The sequence below is a fragment of the Athene cunicularia genome, assembly GCF_003259725.1.
Source record: "Athene cunicularia isolate RWA chromosome Z unlocalized genomic scaffold, athCun1 chrZ_part4, whole genome shotgun sequence".
NCBI lineage: Eukaryota > Metazoa > Chordata > Aves > Strigiformes > Strigidae > Athene > Athene cunicularia.
In genome coordinates, this window is record NW_020799145.1 from 2,252,275 (window position 1) to 2,270,559 (window position 18,285).

Here is an 18,285-nt window from a genome sequence, read left to right on the forward strand (position 1 = left end):
CCTGATTTTTGTCATGTAAAACTACATCATCACCAACTAATGTGTAGCTCACAACAGCTCTGACAAAAACATATAAAATTCATAGGTTTACAAGCCTCTCTGTAAAATAAAACTAATTATTGAAGTGGACAATTCATATAATGCCATTTTCAGCACTGCACGTAACATTCAGCCAATTCTTTCACTTCCTACATCTGGTTCTCAACTATAAGTTGAACTGCTAGAAAATGTAATGCATTCTGCCTGAAAGTTAAAAACAGATGTCTTTACAACTACTAAAATACTGCACTAAAAATGTTAATGTCCTGCCCATTGTTGTCTTGAGCTTTGAGGTATATTATCACTAATAACTTATCAAATTTCAAAGTTAGCTGAAATGTGAACAACAATTGTACATTTAGCCAGGTATGATGGAATTAAGTACTTTAATACAAAAATCTCAGACACTGAACTGAAATGATAAAATAGGATTATCATATTTATAGCATAAATGTGTTTACTGGTGTATTTGTACTCATAGTATGAGAGCTCATAAAGCAGCATTTAAGTTCATTAATGTAGATCTATTGGAAAACTGATATGTAATCCATGCATAAGGAAGAGGAAAAATACTCCTTTCATTTTAAATGAAGCTCAGTGAATTCACAATGTCTACAAGGAATAGTAGAATTGCTACCAGAAGTCAAATGCCTACAGAACATAAAACCTGCTCTTTGTTGCAGCAGGTCTTTTCATGGATAAAATACATGTAAAAATCTGTCCAAAATCTATCTTTTCATATTACTTTATAGATTCTATCCTTATCATGAGATAGATATGGATTTCAGAGTACATCCTACACTGCAAAATCATCCATAATCATAAGTGAACAATAATATAGCAGGCTGTTGATCTATCTTTTTCTATACCTGGGAAAATATCATGAGCAGGCCCTGGGGAGTGTCCCATGGTATCATCTGCAGCATCATGTGGTGACGGGGCTGCCTGGAGAGGCTGGAATGCAAGGCAGGTGTTCAGGATGTCCTGGTCAATCTCTGAGCTTGATTGCAACTGAAAGAGAAGAGAGAAAAAAGGAGAAATTATTATAACATGGATAAAAAAAAAAAAGGAAATAAATCACAAAAATACTTAGACACTGGAAAGTTATAATGAAGAAATGTTGAGGGGTTAGAGAAAGAAATGGAGCACAAGCAGAACTCTTCTCTTTTAAATCCTGGTTAACATCCTTCCATTACAGCAGGCATTTTTTGAATCTGAGGAAAAAAACTCCCAGATGCTTAACAAGACCGTACTCAGAACAAGGGCTACTTGTACCAATAGGACCTTGGACAGATGGACTTGTGTATGTTTTCTTGTCATACACTGTAAAAGAGAGCAGAGTATCCTGATTCATGGATAATGGAGATTTATCAAAAGTCTGATATCTCTTATATCAGCAGACATTTCCCTGCTGGTTTAGTGGCCTTAACTGGCTCACTGAAGGACCAGAAAAGCAAAAGTGCTCATAGCAGTGGAAACAATGGACTGGGAGCAAGCAGCCAGGAGTGGTATCATTCAGGGTGGAAGTGGTACAACTTTATAGGGACTAAACTGTCTCAAGATCACATTGCTAAAGTGACAATGGAATAAAAATAATCCCAAAACCAAAATAAGGAAATGTGAGAAAACCTACTGCAGCACCATGACACAAGGCTGTCCTAGATGTAATGCAAAACTGCCCCCTGAGTTTTCTAGTACATGGATGCTGCTGCAAGCTGCTGGAACTGATGCCTGTCCCAAACCCCTGTCAGATATAACAAAAATGTATTTGTTCCTTACAGCCACCTTGGCTCACAGTCTGGTGAAAAATGAAGGTCTGTGCTTATATGCATGTGGGCCACTGCAGTGGCTGTGACGCAAAAAATATCCTTTCCTGTCAGCCGTTATGATGAAGAGATCATTCATGCCGCATGATGGACAGAACTGACCTAGTGTAGTAGGGTTTGCGTGCACTCATGCATCAAAGTCCCAAGAAACAAATCTCACAGATGCGGTTGAGGCTTCTCCTCTCTGTTTGGTGCCATGGAAGGTGAGCAGTAACAGTAACTAGACCATAACCTAGCACCTCTAACAAACTCCTAAGGGGAGGAGGAGCAACAACAAGGGAAATTCCTGTTCATCCTATACTCAGAAATGAAGAAAAAAGGGTAAGAGTGAATGATTCTGAATGAAAGTCTAGAAAGACCCATTACTGTGCCACAATATGCTGATAATCATTCAGATGACTTCTGAACTGTTGCAACAGAGTGGAGAGTTGGTCTTTCACATAAGCACGTGAAGTAGGGTGGCTGTAATAAGATAATATGCAGCCTATGATACTTATGCACAGACTGTGCATGCTGTAGATTATTTGTTCTCTTTAAAATTTAGTCAGTTGTTATTAAGCCTGAAGGTAGACTACCTTCAGGCTTAATAACAACTGACTAAATTTTAAAGAGAACAAATAATCTTTTCTAGAATTGTAAGGGGAGGGAGAGAACATAAAGAGGGAGAAAAGGGAGAAAGGGTTAAAGGGAGAAATACCCTGACAAATGCTTTTTATTTATTATTAATATTTACAATCTGCTATAAGTACTAATGTTTCTTCTGGTGTAGCATGTATAGTTGTCTGTTATTATCCACTAATTATTCTGGTTTTACTGTTATCACTAGTAACATTGCTTTTTCATGAAATTAAGTGAATGTGAAATGAAATGAGAGATATATCCAGATTCAAATTCTTATCAGCTATACTATTAATGAGCATTATGCAACTTAAATTTCTATGGAATCTAATATAAAAATAAAGATTAAAAAATCTGACTTCTATTAAAAAATCAGGATTCTATCACACAGAACACAAATTTTCAGAGGTTGCCGTCTAAAGTTGCTTGTGCAATTTTTTTGTGATTAATTTTCTATGATCAGATAGCACCCATATGGATGAAACAGTGAGCAGAAAAAGGAAATGAGAGCTAAGTATTTACACATTAGTTACAAGTATTAAATAGCAGCAACAGCCTATTTTACTCACTTTTTTATTTTGCACTATCCAGGAGGTTTGTTTTGCATTTGAAAATCCTTTGATACTGAGAACAAATCTATCATGACAATCTGTGATGACCTGAATTTTCCGGCTTGCTCAATAGTCCATGTTTATAAAAACAAACAAAACCCAGGATCAACAACAGAAAACCAAAACCAGTGAAACAAACACCTGGAGACAGCTATGATCTGATTTCTGAAGATAGCTCTTAGTCCATGCATTTGTTATTATTGATTCATATTTACAACCACAAGGGCTAGAAACACAGATTTTATAAACTTACATACACATCTGCATACATGTATATTAAAATAATTTTAGAGTGACAATATATGTATTTACATACATATAATGAAATTTCCTGAACAAGAAGTGGGTATTACACTGATTTGTGCAACTGCAGACACACCCTGCTAATTCAAATTACCACTAAAAGCACTACTGCAGGCCTTCTATAAAACCTCCCCAGATAATAGGTGCTGGGAATAACTTTACTCTACTGCAGGATATGTATGCAAGTTGGTCTTTAAGAGGAATCACTGTTGGAAAAAGTAGGAAGCAAGTGGTAGAGGACCTCTTACCTACTCCTTAGTGGATCAGGAGCAGAAATGGGTAAGCTTTCTTTAGCAGAACTACCCGTTAAATCACAGTTGCTTCCCGAACTAGACACAACTGAAAAATTCCTTTCCCCACCATTACTGTTTTCTCTTGAGAGAGACAGTAACCAAGCTTTGGTTGCTGTGTCCTCCTCCCTCTGTCATCTAAAGCTCATCCTCTGTGCAGTGTTTTTCCATATCTTTCCTCTGTACCATTAACAGGGCTGGCATTAGCTGTGGCCTTTTTGGAAAAAGACAGACTGTAAAAAACAGACTCTTGTTCAAATATGGCTGATCAAGGCATCGTTTTTTTTCCTGTAAAGACATTCAGGGTAAAAAACCACTCTATATCAGTGAAATATTTTTGCATATTTTACAGAAAACTTTTAATAAAAAGTTTTATCTGAAACCAATATTTTACATTTTGCCAAGAACAGAGTTATGATTTTTCTTTAGTATGTGAATAAACACAGAACAGACAATGAAAAGACAGATGATGTTAAAAACAAGAAAATAAAATAACAATGCATTGCATTAATGAAATTTTATCTTGTTAAAAAAGCTATAAAGGAGAAATAATAATTGACCAGATCTAACTGCTGCAGTTTGTTTCTTGCTTTGCTCTAAAGAAAATACCTTTCTTTTCCAACTTAGACTGTAGACCTATCAACCAGCTGTAAAAGACAGTTGACTCTCTTTGGCTTCTCTATAAATCACATGCCAGTAAAAGCCTGCCAGCATCCCAGCTGCAATACCTTGCTTCCCCCATGATCACCTTGCTTTCACTGTGATCACTCAGCTGAGTACCAGTGCAATCACACTGGGACTGAAAACTTGCCAATCTGTTTTTGAGAACCAGAAGGTTAGAAAGTTACCTTGCTGAATGATGAAATCAGTAACTAACAATTTTGCCATGCAGAGCACAGACATTTTCATTTGCTGTAACGTGGCCCAAATTTAAGGCTGACCAAGGTGCAAGTTAACAATCAATTGCTCAGCTCACTTATAACTTGCCTGTATGAAGTATTTGTTTTAAATAATAGATTTTCAATTTTAATAGCTCAGTTGTATGGTAGACTTGTGGAGTTTTGTATTTGGAAATCTGAGACATTCCCATTATCAAAATGAGACATTTATTTCTAATACACAAAACAAATCACTGTCAGTCATGATTTACAATTGGTTTACTTCTGTAACAACCAACTAATGTTTATCAGCTTTCAGAACAATGGATGGAAATTCTACTCCTGTACATTTTAGAGATGATTAAATAATTACCCAAGATTAAATGATACAAGCAGAAGAAATTAGAAGGGAGTAAGATGCCACATTCTTCAATTATCAATTTTATTATATTTGAGTACAAGAAGTGTTGTTGATATGATGCATGACATAATTCCAGAGAAAATGTCTCCTTAAAAGATCATTTGTTTTATAGTTCTCTGTATGACTAGTGTGTGCTCTATCTGAAATCTACATCTTTTTGTACAACCTGGCTAGTTTCTTCAGCATTATTCCTGTTCAAAAGAAACCATGTACCATCAAGGAAAACATAAGAAATGTGTGTTTATGAATGCACCTAGTCAGAGGAGAAGTAGTTTAGGATTTTTCAAACAATATCAGTTTGTTTCCAAACCACATAATATAGGATCTCAGTAACTTCAACATCTGTCTGCACGTACTCAGATTAACTCTAGTAATTCTTCAGCACAGTCCAGACTCATCTAGTCATTCAAACATGTCAGTTATGTCATCAAATTACAGCATTTAAAATCCTGTTTATATGAAAGCAGGCTTAATGGACTGTATGTATGCTATACACCTAGTAGGGTATTTCTATATGCAAGGGTGAGATTGGTTATAGTCCGTTTATTTTGATGTAGGTTAGATCTGTGTCTGCCATGTATAAAACCTGCAAAAACCACCGAAATACCGCTATATTTCATTGAGAGGAATTGTTTTACACTAACTGTAGCAGCCTTATAAATGTGGTTTTGTTTTTATTATAAAGCTAAGGAGGAGTTTCTGTTATTCACATAGTCTGTGAAAAGTTTACTAAGTGCCATTTGTCAAGAAGAGAGTAAGCCAGTAGTCTTCAAATCATGAATTTACTGTCTGTAAATTGAGTTGGCACAGGGAGAGGGAAGCATGACCTGTCTACATAGAGCTACATATTGTACTAGTTTTTCTTAAGGAGTAGACAGAATTTAATATTTGCTTGTACAGTTAAACTATGTCTTGTTAGCATTATGACATTGACAGTACACACATATGACCACTAGAAAATTACAAGTTCAATATGAATCCATGCTATGTGAGTGTTTACTCATATAAAAGGTTTGCTTGCTAGATCATCCCATTACTCAAGCAGATCAGCGACAGGCTCCAGTGCTTTCCTGCACAGTATTAGACATTTCTGAAAACAGACAGTAAAAGTTTACCCTTGCTAAAAGTTTATGCTTGCTAAGTGTTCTAATTCTTGCCTCTGGAGGCTACAGACATCTTGGGACAAAGAAGCAATGCAGACAGAAGCGATTCCTCAATAACCTTTATTTCTAGTGAGTCATCTGGGAAGGATTTTTAGAGAGCCACAGCATTCATTATTCTTCTAATTGTCTACCACAGCTATCAGATATGTGTGCATGCTATTTTCATCTGCTCTTACATTCTGTTTCAATTAAATGTTCGGCCAGGAAAACACAATAAAATTCAAGTTACACTAGCTAGCCTATCTGCACAGTAGGGATGTTAGGTTCTATACAAGAAATAGTTACTTTTGCTCCTCTCAATGTTTTATTACAAACTTTTGAGTTCAAATACAAAAATAGCTTCCATCTTTGTGACCTAGTGTAAATCAGGAAAACATACCCAAAATGTTTTTCAGCCTCTTGCATTAAAAATCAAAAGGACCTAGAACACACACAACCAGCTAACCAGCAAATTTCATGTCAAGAAGAATTTCTGATTTTGAAGCTATACTACAAGAGGAAAACACTGTTACATTAAGACTAATGACAGTGAAATCAATCCTACCTTTTTTATACATAGAGAGTTTTATTTTGATTTGTAGTATCTAATATGAGGAATAGTTGAGGTTATTGCCTCATCAAAATTATACAGAAAACCGCAAACACCATTTGAAGAGGAAAAAATTGAGGCTGGGACAGATCTGAAAGGAAACTTTAAATAAAAAGCCAAACAGAAAATCTTACTTGAAAAAATGGAGGTATAGTTTGAGTAAGATGTATTGTAAATGGCCATTTCCAGAAATAAACAAAAAGCTTCTGCAGTCATAGTTCTGTTAAAAACTGATTATTATTTTGCTCTACATATTTGGAAGTAATCTGTTTTAACATAGAAGACACCTGTGAATGCTCCTTGTTGTGACACCCACTGTCTTGGAGAAGTCCACATTTTCACAAATTTTGCTTTCATTTCTTTCTCACTCTAGTCATAGAGCTGAAAAGCACCATACGGATGCATATGCGTGCATGCACACACACACACACACATTACCTCTCTCCCTGTCCCATATCAGATTCTATCAAATCTGAAAACATGCAACTTATAAAAAATGCTACCTACATTATACCTATGACCCTTCCTATAAATCCTCTTTTTCTTGCTGTTCTAAGAGGCTCGGAGAGGGTTTTTTTGTGTGAACAGTAATCTAAGAGCTGAGCTGTGCCATTCAAAAAGCAGGAAAAAAAATCACTCTTTTGTGCCAGACTGATCTGGAGATATAGCTAGTATATGATAATGCTAAACATCAGCTTTTCCAGGTAAATGCAGCCTGACAAAGAAACCACTTGTACTGCAGAATGATTTGCTTTCCCTTTATGAAAATACATCTGTTTGGCAAATTTTCACTTCCTGAGTGGAAAAATGTGGAAAATAAACAAGTACTTGTCCACCTGGTCCTCCATTTACTACAGACGTATTTTTTCCCTGTCACAGGTTACCAAAAATTGCCATGACAATCTGTAGATAACATGAACAATTGTTAGTATACAGAAACAAAGATTTTTAGATTTCACACACATTCTTTTTCCAAACTCTGAAGTATCCTTTATATAACACTGCCTTTCACTTTAAATATTTGATTTTGCGTTAATCTCCACTGGAATTTAAGTTCACACATGTACCAGTTCCTACAAGGAAAAACTCATCTGTTCAGAATTAATACCTTGATTAGAGCCTAAGACTAGAACTGGAAAAAATTTGGCAGTTTACTAGTAAGAGATCCAAATTATTAGCCTTCAGGCATACCATTTTTACGCTAGCAAAGACTCCTTGGGACATCCCCATACAGTTTCATCCACTGTCTGTGAGTTTCCAATTTAGTGTTTCCTGGCTAGATAATGATGTGTTGTGATGTGCTGGCTGCACTGGCACTGCTAGCTTTCAGAGCTCCTACATCCTCCCATTTATTGTATTTCTGTTTCAGGTTGGGTTTTTAGTTATGAAAGCCCTAACACAGCTTACAGTGCAGTCTCACACACAACTGTATCAGCAGATGGGTCAGAGCTGTGCACTATGGGGAGGAAACAAACGGGCAGATGAAGGTCCTTGTTATACAGAGACTGCCAGTGAAGCCAGTATATCCTTGCTTCAGGAGTAGTACTGAGGACCCCAAAATCAGTACTTGCCAATGCAGCCCAGCTGGCAATACCCATCCCCAGCAGTGTGAAATCTGCATGCCAATGATGGATGCAGAGAAGGTCGCCGTCCCTTCCCAGCCCAGGGAAACTCAATGAGGACAGTCTTAAAGACTCGAAGGGTGTTTGGGCTGCTGTCAGGGCTATTAACTTCAATATCTTAGGCATCTTTTACACAGCCTCAGTCTTGCTCAAATACTGATGATGTTTAAGTAGCATCACGGACAGGATAGCACATTTAAACCCTAGACTGAAGTACAACTGGGTAATGAGAATTATAGAATCATAGAATCATTTAGGTTGGAAAAGACCTTTAAGATCAAGTCCAGTTGTAAACTCAGTACTGCCAAGACCACCACTGAACTATGTCCCTAAGTGCCACATCTACACATTTTTTAAATACCTCCAGCGATGATGACAACCCCTTACCCAGGCAGCCTGTTCCAATGCTTGACATCCTTTCAATGAAGAAATTTTTCCTAATATTCTGTCTAAACCTCCCCTGGAGAAACCTGAGGCTATTTCCTTATCTCTTATATTTCCTTATCTCTTATATTTCCTTATCTCTTGTTACTTGGGAGGAGACTGCCACGCACCTCACTACAGCCTCCTTTCAGGTCATTGCAGAGAGCAGGAAGGTCTCCCCTCAGCCACCTTTTCTCCAGGCTAAACACCCCCAGTTCGCTCAGCTGCTCCTCACAGGACTTGTGCTCTAGGCACTTCACCAGCTTCGTTGCTTTTCTCTGGACATGCTCCAGCACCTCAATGTCTGCCTTGCAGTGAAGGGCCCAAAACTGAACACAGTATTCAAGGTGTGGCCTCACCAGTTCTAAGTACAGTGGAACGATCACTTCCCTAGACCTAGGCCACACTCTTTATGATGCAGACCAGGATGTTATTTGCCTTCTTGGTCACCTGGGCACACTGACAGCTCTTAATCAGCTGGCGGTTGACCAACAGCCCCAGGTCCTTTTCCACCATGCAGCTCTCCAGCCACTCTTCCCCAAGCCTTTAGCATTGCATGGGGTTGTTGTGACCCAAGTGCAGGACCCAGCACTCAGCCTTGTTGAATCTCACACAGTTGGCCTTGACCCATTGACCAGTCTGTCCAGGTCCTTCTGTAGAGCCTTCCTATCCTTAAGCAGACCAACACTCCCACCCAACTTGGTGTCATCTTCAAATTTACTGAGGGTGCACTTGATCCCCTCATCCAGATCATTGATAATGACATTAAACAGAACTGGCCCCAGTACTAAACCCTGGGGAACACCGCTTGTGACTGAGTGCCAGCTGGATTTAACTCCATTCATCACAACTCTTTGGGCCTGGCCATGCAGCTAGTTTATCACATAGCAAAAAGTACACCAATCCAGACCATAACCAGCCAGCTTCTCCAGAAGAATGCTGTGGAAAATAGGGCTTTTCTAAAGTCCAGGTAAACAACCACAGCCTTTCCCTCATCCACTAACTGTATCGCTTTGTCATAGGAGATCAGGTTAGTCAAGAAGGAGCTGCCTTTCATAAACCCATGCTGACTGGGCCTGACCACCTGCTTGTCCTGTATGTGCTGTATGATGGCATCAAGATGGTCTGCTCCATCATCTTCCCTGGCACCAAGGTCAGACTGACAGACCTGTAGTTCTCTGGATCCTTCTTCTGGTCATTCTTGTAGATGGACGTCACATTTGCTAACTTCCAGTCAAGTGGGACCTCCCTGCTTAGCCAGCACTGCCCATAAATGATGAAAAGTGGCTTGGTGAGCAATTCTGTTAGTTCCCTCTGTACCCTTGGGTGGATCTCATCCAGCCCCATAGACATGTGTGTGTATAAGTGATGTAGCAGGTTCCTAACCATTTTCCCTTGGATTATGGGGTCTTCATTCTGCTCCTTGTCTCTGACTTTCAGCTCAGGGCCTGGGCACCCTGAAAACAACTGGTCTCATTGTTAAAGACTGAGGCAAAGAAGGCATTAAGTACATCAGCCTTTTCCTCATCTTTTGTCACTGTGTTTTCCCCCACATCCAACAAAGGGTGGAGATTCCTCTTAACGCTCCTTTTGTTGCTAATGTATTTAGAGAAATGTTTTATTGTCTTCTACTGCAGCAGCCAAATTAAGTTCTATTTGGGTTTGGCCCTACTGATTTCTCCCTTGCATAATCTCATGACATCCTTGTAGTCATCGTGAGTTGCCTGCCCCTTCTTCCAAATTTATTTTTTTTTTCCCTGAGCTCCAGCCAAAGCTTTCTGCTTAGCCAGGTCAGTGTTCTTTCCTGTTGGCTTGTCTTTCAGCACATGGGGATAGCCCCCTCCTGCACTTCTAAGATTACATTCTTGAAGAATGTCTGGCCTTCCAGGACTCCTTTGCCCTTCAGGACTGCCTCCCAGGGGACTCTGTCAGCCAGGACCCTAAAGAAAGAAGGGTTCCTGCTCTCTCAAGCTCACCTTCATGGATATGCTGTGGCAGGGCAGTGAAGACACACAAATGGAGAGAAGGCCATTTGCTACTAAAAGTGAACCTGAAGAATACAAACTCCTATGGGCATGAATCGACAGTTGTTTACAGAGTTTTGAGACAATCTGGACATATTTTTGACACGCGTGTAAATGTAACGAGGGTGACAGCATGTATTCCTTCTGGTGCACTTTTCAACACACCACACTGCTGAAGCATACAGGAGAACAAGTTCAGTGCAGAAACCAAGTGCAAGAAGGAATCATGATGTGAAGTAGCAAATGTTAACATCAGAGTGAACCAACCATCTCCTGGTTATAACAACCGCCACAACTACTAGAGCACCATGAAAACCATAGTGGGGCTTTTGATGTTTCTTCCTACCTGGAGAGCAGAGCTCTATATGCACCGCTGGCAAAACACATCCCTCACAATGGAGCTTCCTTGCGAGGCACGCCTCATGCATCCCACCACAGTGCACATCGCTGCTGCTGCAGCAGATGGGGGGGGCAGTCAGCCACAGCCAGCCCTCCATTGCTTTCAGGGTCTGTTTTCATGTTTCTCACTGACCACACTCAAAAGAACTGGTCATTCATAGTCTCAAAAGTTTTCCAACAAATTGTATGATTAAATTCCTTAAACACTGCTGCCTATTTCTAATCCCTTTTTGCCAACATCCCTTTCAGAGAAAATTGCTGCATGCCATGGTGTCTGATTTATATTTCATTTTGAAAACAGGAAGTAAAGGGATTAAAGTTGGGGATTAAAACACTTACTCTTTATTGCATTTTTTCTGCAGAATAGTTTCTTAGTTGCCATGGGCACTGCTCACTGACCCTTAGCCCCTGAATGCACTTCTTTTTGCATTAGTGACATCTCTTAAATGGAATCCATTGAGAACAAATGAGGGAAAATATCCTTATGTTCAACTGCTCTCAAAGAAAGAAAATAGATTTGCTTCCCTTCCAATCTATTCACCCTCTTTTGCAGTTTTAACAGTCAAATCTGAACTAAGAGTTTGAATAAGGGCAAGTGAAACCTGAAACGCAGAAGCAAATTGGGCTCATACTGTAGGATATGTCTGTTTGATCCCCACAAGGCAGGTGTTCACAAACAGAGCAGTTTCTCCAGATTAATATAGTCACATAATGGACAATGTCACTAGTAACCAGCTTAGTGCCCGAATAACCTGCAGAAATACCAATGATGTAATGCCCTAACCCTCCCTGGCTCCCTCTTTCCCCATCAATTAAACATTCTGAGTAAGACTAAAAAAGAAGTGAATTTATTTCCTGTAAGAAACACATTAAGCATTGTGTTTCTTGATTCACAAAAAAAGCCTAGTTCACATGCTGAGAAATGAAATGAAAAACTGGAAATAAGTGTTGTGAAATTAAATAAACCAAAGATACGAGCTAAAGAAAGTCATCACACATAGTTTTCTATTCATATTCTTCACTAAAACTAAATGGTGATGTAAAATTTTGTTTATTTCAAAATCTTTAAACAAGCTGTTAGCTTCATCAATTGTGCAGTAAAATCAACGTGTGGTCACAATAAAAAAGACTGCTTCTGCTGTAGAACAATGTAAACAATGAACAATCAAGAAGTGTGCAGCCCTATAAGAAGTAAAAGTTCTGTATTATTTTGCTGAAGGAATAATGTATTTGCTGACATGAGCCACAAAAGACAAAAGAAGACAAACGCTATAGAAAACTCCATGTTAACCTGTAATGAAAACACTTGCATGTCTTATTTCCAGAGAAATACTGTTCAACAGGAGAATGTCAATTCTTTAATCACTTGGGTTTTTCACTTTCCTCTTAATGTTTTCATTGTAATATGGACAGATTTATATACATTATACATAACAGGACTCTGAGAATAGGTGAACTGTTAGAAACGGGATATAAAATCATGAGGCTTCAGAAGAATTCAGTTACTGAGATCTGCATCTGAAGCTGGGATTTTATATCCCCCTTTTGCTCATATAAGGGTTGCACGGTGGCAGAAAAGCAGTATCCGCAGGATCATTACTAGTTGTGCAACGTGGCTTCTGTAAAGTTCCCTCAGTTCAGGTGGGAACCCTGGTCAAGGTCAGCAGAAGGTGCTCTGCAAGGCAGTTCCAGGGATTGGTTTGGTTATGTAATCCATATACTTTTTGATTATTTCCAACATGCTCCACACCTAGTGTAGACTGCTTTGCTTTACTAGCCTCTAGGTACAGTTCAAAGGAGGAATGGATATGGCTGAGGTGTCATACAGCCTGTTTCATATCAGCAGTGCAGTGTGGCACCTTTTTTATTTTATTGTAATCAGGAAAAGTAGTCTGAAAACTTCCAGCCATTGCTAGCTGATTGTTTTTTGAAAAAAAGTGCAACCTACAAGAAGTAATGCACAAAAAGCATCAGGATTAGAGAGATTCCAATTGCCAGTTCTTTATTCCTCCTCAGCACAATAACACCTGAAAACATCTCCTTCCAACCAGATATCACAGGAACAAATCTTGGAAGAGTCCCTCTTCAATGGGAGAATGTTTTAACAGCTCCCTAAAAGCCACTACTGTTCAGCAATCATTTTACAATTGACTAATATGTGTCAAAGAGGACGATTATTAGGCAGAAATGAACCAATCTGGAAGTCTGTGCACACTTCCTTATGTTCTGAGGTCTCACCAGCCACTTCATCCCTTAGTGATTTGGTAGCTGTATCATATAAACTACAATTCAAAAAATCCCTCCACCAAGACAACTTTCAGAAATGTCCTTTGGACCACCTTTCCCAAAGCTATGCCTCCGTGATATTCGCCTTCTGACAGAGACAGTACAAAAACTCTGTCACGGAAAAAGCCAGAAAAATAGACACAAGCACAACTGCAGTGTTAGACCAGGACTATGTACAAATCAAATCAATAAATAAAGAGCAAAATATAGTTAAACCAAAACGTTACATGCTTTAGCTGATCTATGCTCCTCTGCATAGTATTGAAAAATCCTGTACAGACCTAGGAGTACCATGATGTTATGCATCCGCTGAGGTGTTAAGCCATGTGGTCAGCTGAATCCATGCATGGTTTCCTCAAGACCTATTTGAATGAGCTAAGATGATGCAGGTTTCCAAGAAACACACAGCTTTCAGAGGCAATTATTGCGTAAGCATGCAGTATCTCCAGGGCCTGTCTGTATAACGTCTCTGATCCGTAACTGACACAGCCAATGAAACACATGGTCTGAGCACTGTTAAAATTGCCAAAGAATCCAAGAATAATCAGCTGAAAGATGGTATGATTTGGTATAAATTGTCTTTCAGTCCAAGGCCCAGACTAGGACTTTTACATTCCCTTTTGCTGGTCCTGTTTATCTGAACTGCTCAAGTTATCTTTTTCTTTTTTCCACAAAGATGGAGCTAACCAGTTGCATCCTTATCTATTACACTTTAATTAAATAGAAACAATCTTTTAAATATTTTTTTTTTTTGGCAGAACACACTGGCTTAAAGAACTATTATACATGACAACAGTTATTCACTGGTATAATTACAGATATAATTAAAACTGTATCTAAAAGCATAGCTGCTGCATTGTTCAGATTATAAGGTAGATGTTACCAAAGTGATCTTGTCCTTGCCAAACAGCTGTATGAAATCAAAGCAATCTTTTGTCCTTTTAAAAAATTATCTCTTATCTGTTTGCAGATGCACTTTTTAAAAAGAGAAAACCTTTAAAAAACATTGCAGATGTTCATGACAAGATCTATGCAAAGCTCGTGGAAGGTTCATTCCATTCACAGTGGGACCTGTACTGTGAAACTTAAAAGTGAATTAAATATTTTCTTTAGATTTACAGACACAGACTTCTTCAGCAAGACTCCTCCAGAAATAGCAAATTTTTCATTGTATACTTGTATGAAAAAGATAATCTTCTTAGACTTACACAAGACAGTCTGAGTGCTAGCTTGGACAACAAACAGATCTTAATTAACAGCTTAATGGTAGTATTCACCTTCTATATTGGTTTCAAATCACTGGATATATAATAGTGAAGGATCTGGATTTTGTTAATGATACATTGCATAATTTCATTTTCACCAATTTAAAAAGACCTACAAACTAAAAGAGCTATGATTTCTTATTTTCAAATACAGTATCAGTTCACAAATGAAAGAAATTTTCTGTTTACTGAAAACACAAAGCATAATGAACTGAAAATAAGCTTACTTTTGTCAAATAGTGCCCTATTTTTTGACTAGTCAGAGATTCCACAGGATGAATCCAGGAACAAACTTACGCAATCCTGTTGAAGATACCAAAGCTCTCAACTGTAGCCTTCCTTATTAAAGCCATTCTACAAATAAGAACTAAAGGATTTAACAGGAATGATGATTCACATAGACAATATTTCTACCACTAACAGTTGCATCTGATAGTACAGGCTGGCAATTTTTAGAGCCAGTCTATACTCAGTATCAATGCATAAATGGTCTTCAGATATTATGAAGTCAGAAATTAGTGTTAGTATTATATAAGAAAAATAAATAATATGAAGGTTAGAAGTAGATAAATACCTGTCTCACTCATCCTTCTGCTTTCCTAACCTTTTCTTCCGATACACTGCACTTCCACAAAGCAAGCCAAGTAACTATATTTTCTTGACTGTGTATTTGAAAAAAGAAATGAAATAGCAATTTCAACCCATGAATTTTTCTTCCTTGTCGTTTCCTTTCAAAAATCCTGCATGTTCACCATTGATTCTGGGAAACAATCAGTTTAGGCTGTTACAGCCCCTCTTCATATAGATGCTCCCACTTCAGGAAGTTACAGGTAAAAACTGTGTTTCTCTTATTTTTAGAGTTTCTCAGAAAGAAAAAAAACCAACACTCATTTCTCTTTCTGGTCTTTGCCTGCCTTGAAAATGCATGGAAGACTGAAAAAGCTGAACAGTTGTTAGGTAATTATTGATGTGAGATGAAAAGCAAAGCTAAATGGTTCATGAGAACCTAAATGAGGTTCATGAGGTCCAAGCTAGATGAAGATTAGCAAACACATAGCATGTCAAATGTTTAAGTGGCATTTGCCCGTATGTACAATATGCTTTCTAAATTGACAGTTTAATTGAACTCAGCTTATGAAAGCATGAAGGAAAGAAACAGGGCAAAAGATGAGAGAATTTAGGAGTATCTGGGGTAGAAGAAAGTCCTAGGACTTGTCTTACCACGGCATATGCACCTCAGCTGCCTACAGATGTTCAGTTTGGGTTGCGTATCTTGAAGACACAAAGTTACAAAGGTGGAAGATAGAATAAGAAAGGAAACTGAAAAAGAAAAGAGTTACAAAAATGGAATGAGAGAAGGAAAAAAGCAGGGAGGATACATAAATTAAGGCTATTATTTTAAAATATCAATTTAGAAGCAGATGCTTCTTCCAGATCAGGCCCAAGATCCATCCATAGTGCCTGGAATTATATACACTGTGTACACTAGCAGCTGGCATTTCAGAAGAAGGAGTGAGAAACCGCAAATAAGCAGTACAAAATAACCACACTATTCCTTAATCTGTTTAGCTTGATGCTGACTTCTATCCTGAAGCATGATCTTGAAGCACCAATATCCCTTGTAAATCTCATGTTTATTTTTTAATGCTGTCTCATTACTCACAGAAATAGGCAGTTCCCTTTGAATCCCACATGGCTCTCAGCTTCCAGTATATGTTGCAGTAATAAGCACCACATGGTAACTGTTAAATTTATGAAATTTTTAAAGTTTGTTGTCCTTTCAAAGTTGAAAGTAGAATATGACTAAGAAAAACGAACTCTAGTCCAGAGGCATGTTGCACAGTAGCATTCCTCTCAGCACCACTTTACGCTCTCATTTTGGGTGCTGTCTAGTTTTCTATCACAGACTTCCCTGCTTAGAAGGAGCTCCGTCAATCCTCCCCAAGGGAAGATGAAATTCAGTCACAGTCAGCAACTTTTATTTTTTAAAATAAGATAGCAAGCACTGCTTTTTATCCCACCAAAATATTTTTAAATGATTGACTGAATATTATGATACATAGATTATAACTTAAATTCTTTGCTAGACATTTTCAGCCTCTGTTCCCAGGTATTTACATGGTATTTGTGTACATTTGCCCTCATGTTTATGAAGAATTTTAGAAATTACACAAAGATGATTAAAGCAGTTCTACTCTTCTGCTTTCATTTGAGAAGAAAATGAAAGTTGACTCTACTATCCACTAAATTGCTTGCATTAAATGTATTTGTGCCGGGATCTTCTTGGTCTTTGGTATTTCATCACATTATCTGGAGACATTCCCAGTTAAATGTATTTGATGGATGGCCAGAGGCTGGGGTTTGGGATGATAAGGGGAACAGTGTCTGCCTTACAAGATTTGTAGAGAAGGCATTTTTGCCTTACATGGTAAGCCATAAACATATATCAACAAAGGTTGCTTAAAATAACTCAGAGATGGAAATTTATCTATATCATATTGCATAATCTGGCCCCATTTTAGAGGGCCAAGGAAGGGGTCAAAGCTTTGAAGACAGATCTAGAAAATCTGCACTGAAGTCTCAAAGTAATGTTTAGCACAGCAAGTAGCTGATTCCACTGTTATGAATATACTTCATCCTGCCATTTTAAGTCTATGCAACATCAAAGACACATTTGGAGGTACCGTCATGGAGAAACAGCAACTTAAGTCACCACAATAATGTCACTTGGTGTGTAGGGGGAGGTTAAAAGGAGGATTAAAAGCAGTCAGGCAAGATATAATAAATGAATCCATGACTAACAGGGTGTGACAGCAAAGGGTTTCATTCTTTTCAATAGAATAGATTCCTAGGGCTGGAAGTATTACTCCACTGGGCCCTTACCACCTTGGAATTTTTATGGTTATTTTTGATGAATTCACATTTTTGCAAATACTTTTTTGACATTAAGTCAATTTTTACTTTTAATTAAAGCCATAAATAACCTTAATTCTGCATTAAAAGGTTTATTGTTTATTACTTTTTATTACTATTACTTAGGGAAAATATTTCAAATACCAAAGCATGATGTTGGTTAGCAATTACAAGTTCTCAAAAGTCCAGTAACTATGCTGTAATGTATAAACATTATACATTGCAATCTTTATCCGTGCTTTAAGTATCTGGCTTGATAGATGCCACATTTTTCTTTTCTTTTTGTGGAAGTTTGGCTTATTTCTCCTTCCAAATATCAACATATCTCAGGTGACCAATGAGCAAATAAACCCTTATTAAACAGGGATGTAAATATAAGAAATTTTAAGTCCAGAATGGGCCCATACAGAGTCAAGTGAGGAGTAAAAGAGGCCAGGTTTAAACTGTTTGGCACAAAGAAGGAATGGAAAATGAGCAAAATCACACAGTGAATGAAATGCAGGAAGGAAAATCCCACATAGCATTTCCATCTGACAAAATGAGAGAAAGGAGATAACAGATTATTTCACTTTCAATGACAGTAATGTTTCAGTGTAGTCTAATACCTGTATTCAG

General features: G+C 38.0%; 1 protein-coding gene across 1 annotated transcript in view; it reads right to left on the bottom strand.

The window, feature by feature from the left end:
* The window catches only part of GLIS3 (GLIS family zinc finger 3), a 172,082-nt gene that overhangs the window by 29,664 nt on the left and 124,133 nt on the right, over nucleotides 1-18,285 (bottom strand). The window contains exon 6 of the mRNA XM_026866816.1: nucleotides 909-1,050. Coding sequence (XP_026722617.1) covers nucleotides 909-1,050 — 142 coding nt within the window. The remainder of the gene's footprint in view (nucleotides 1-908; nucleotides 1,051-18,285) is intronic.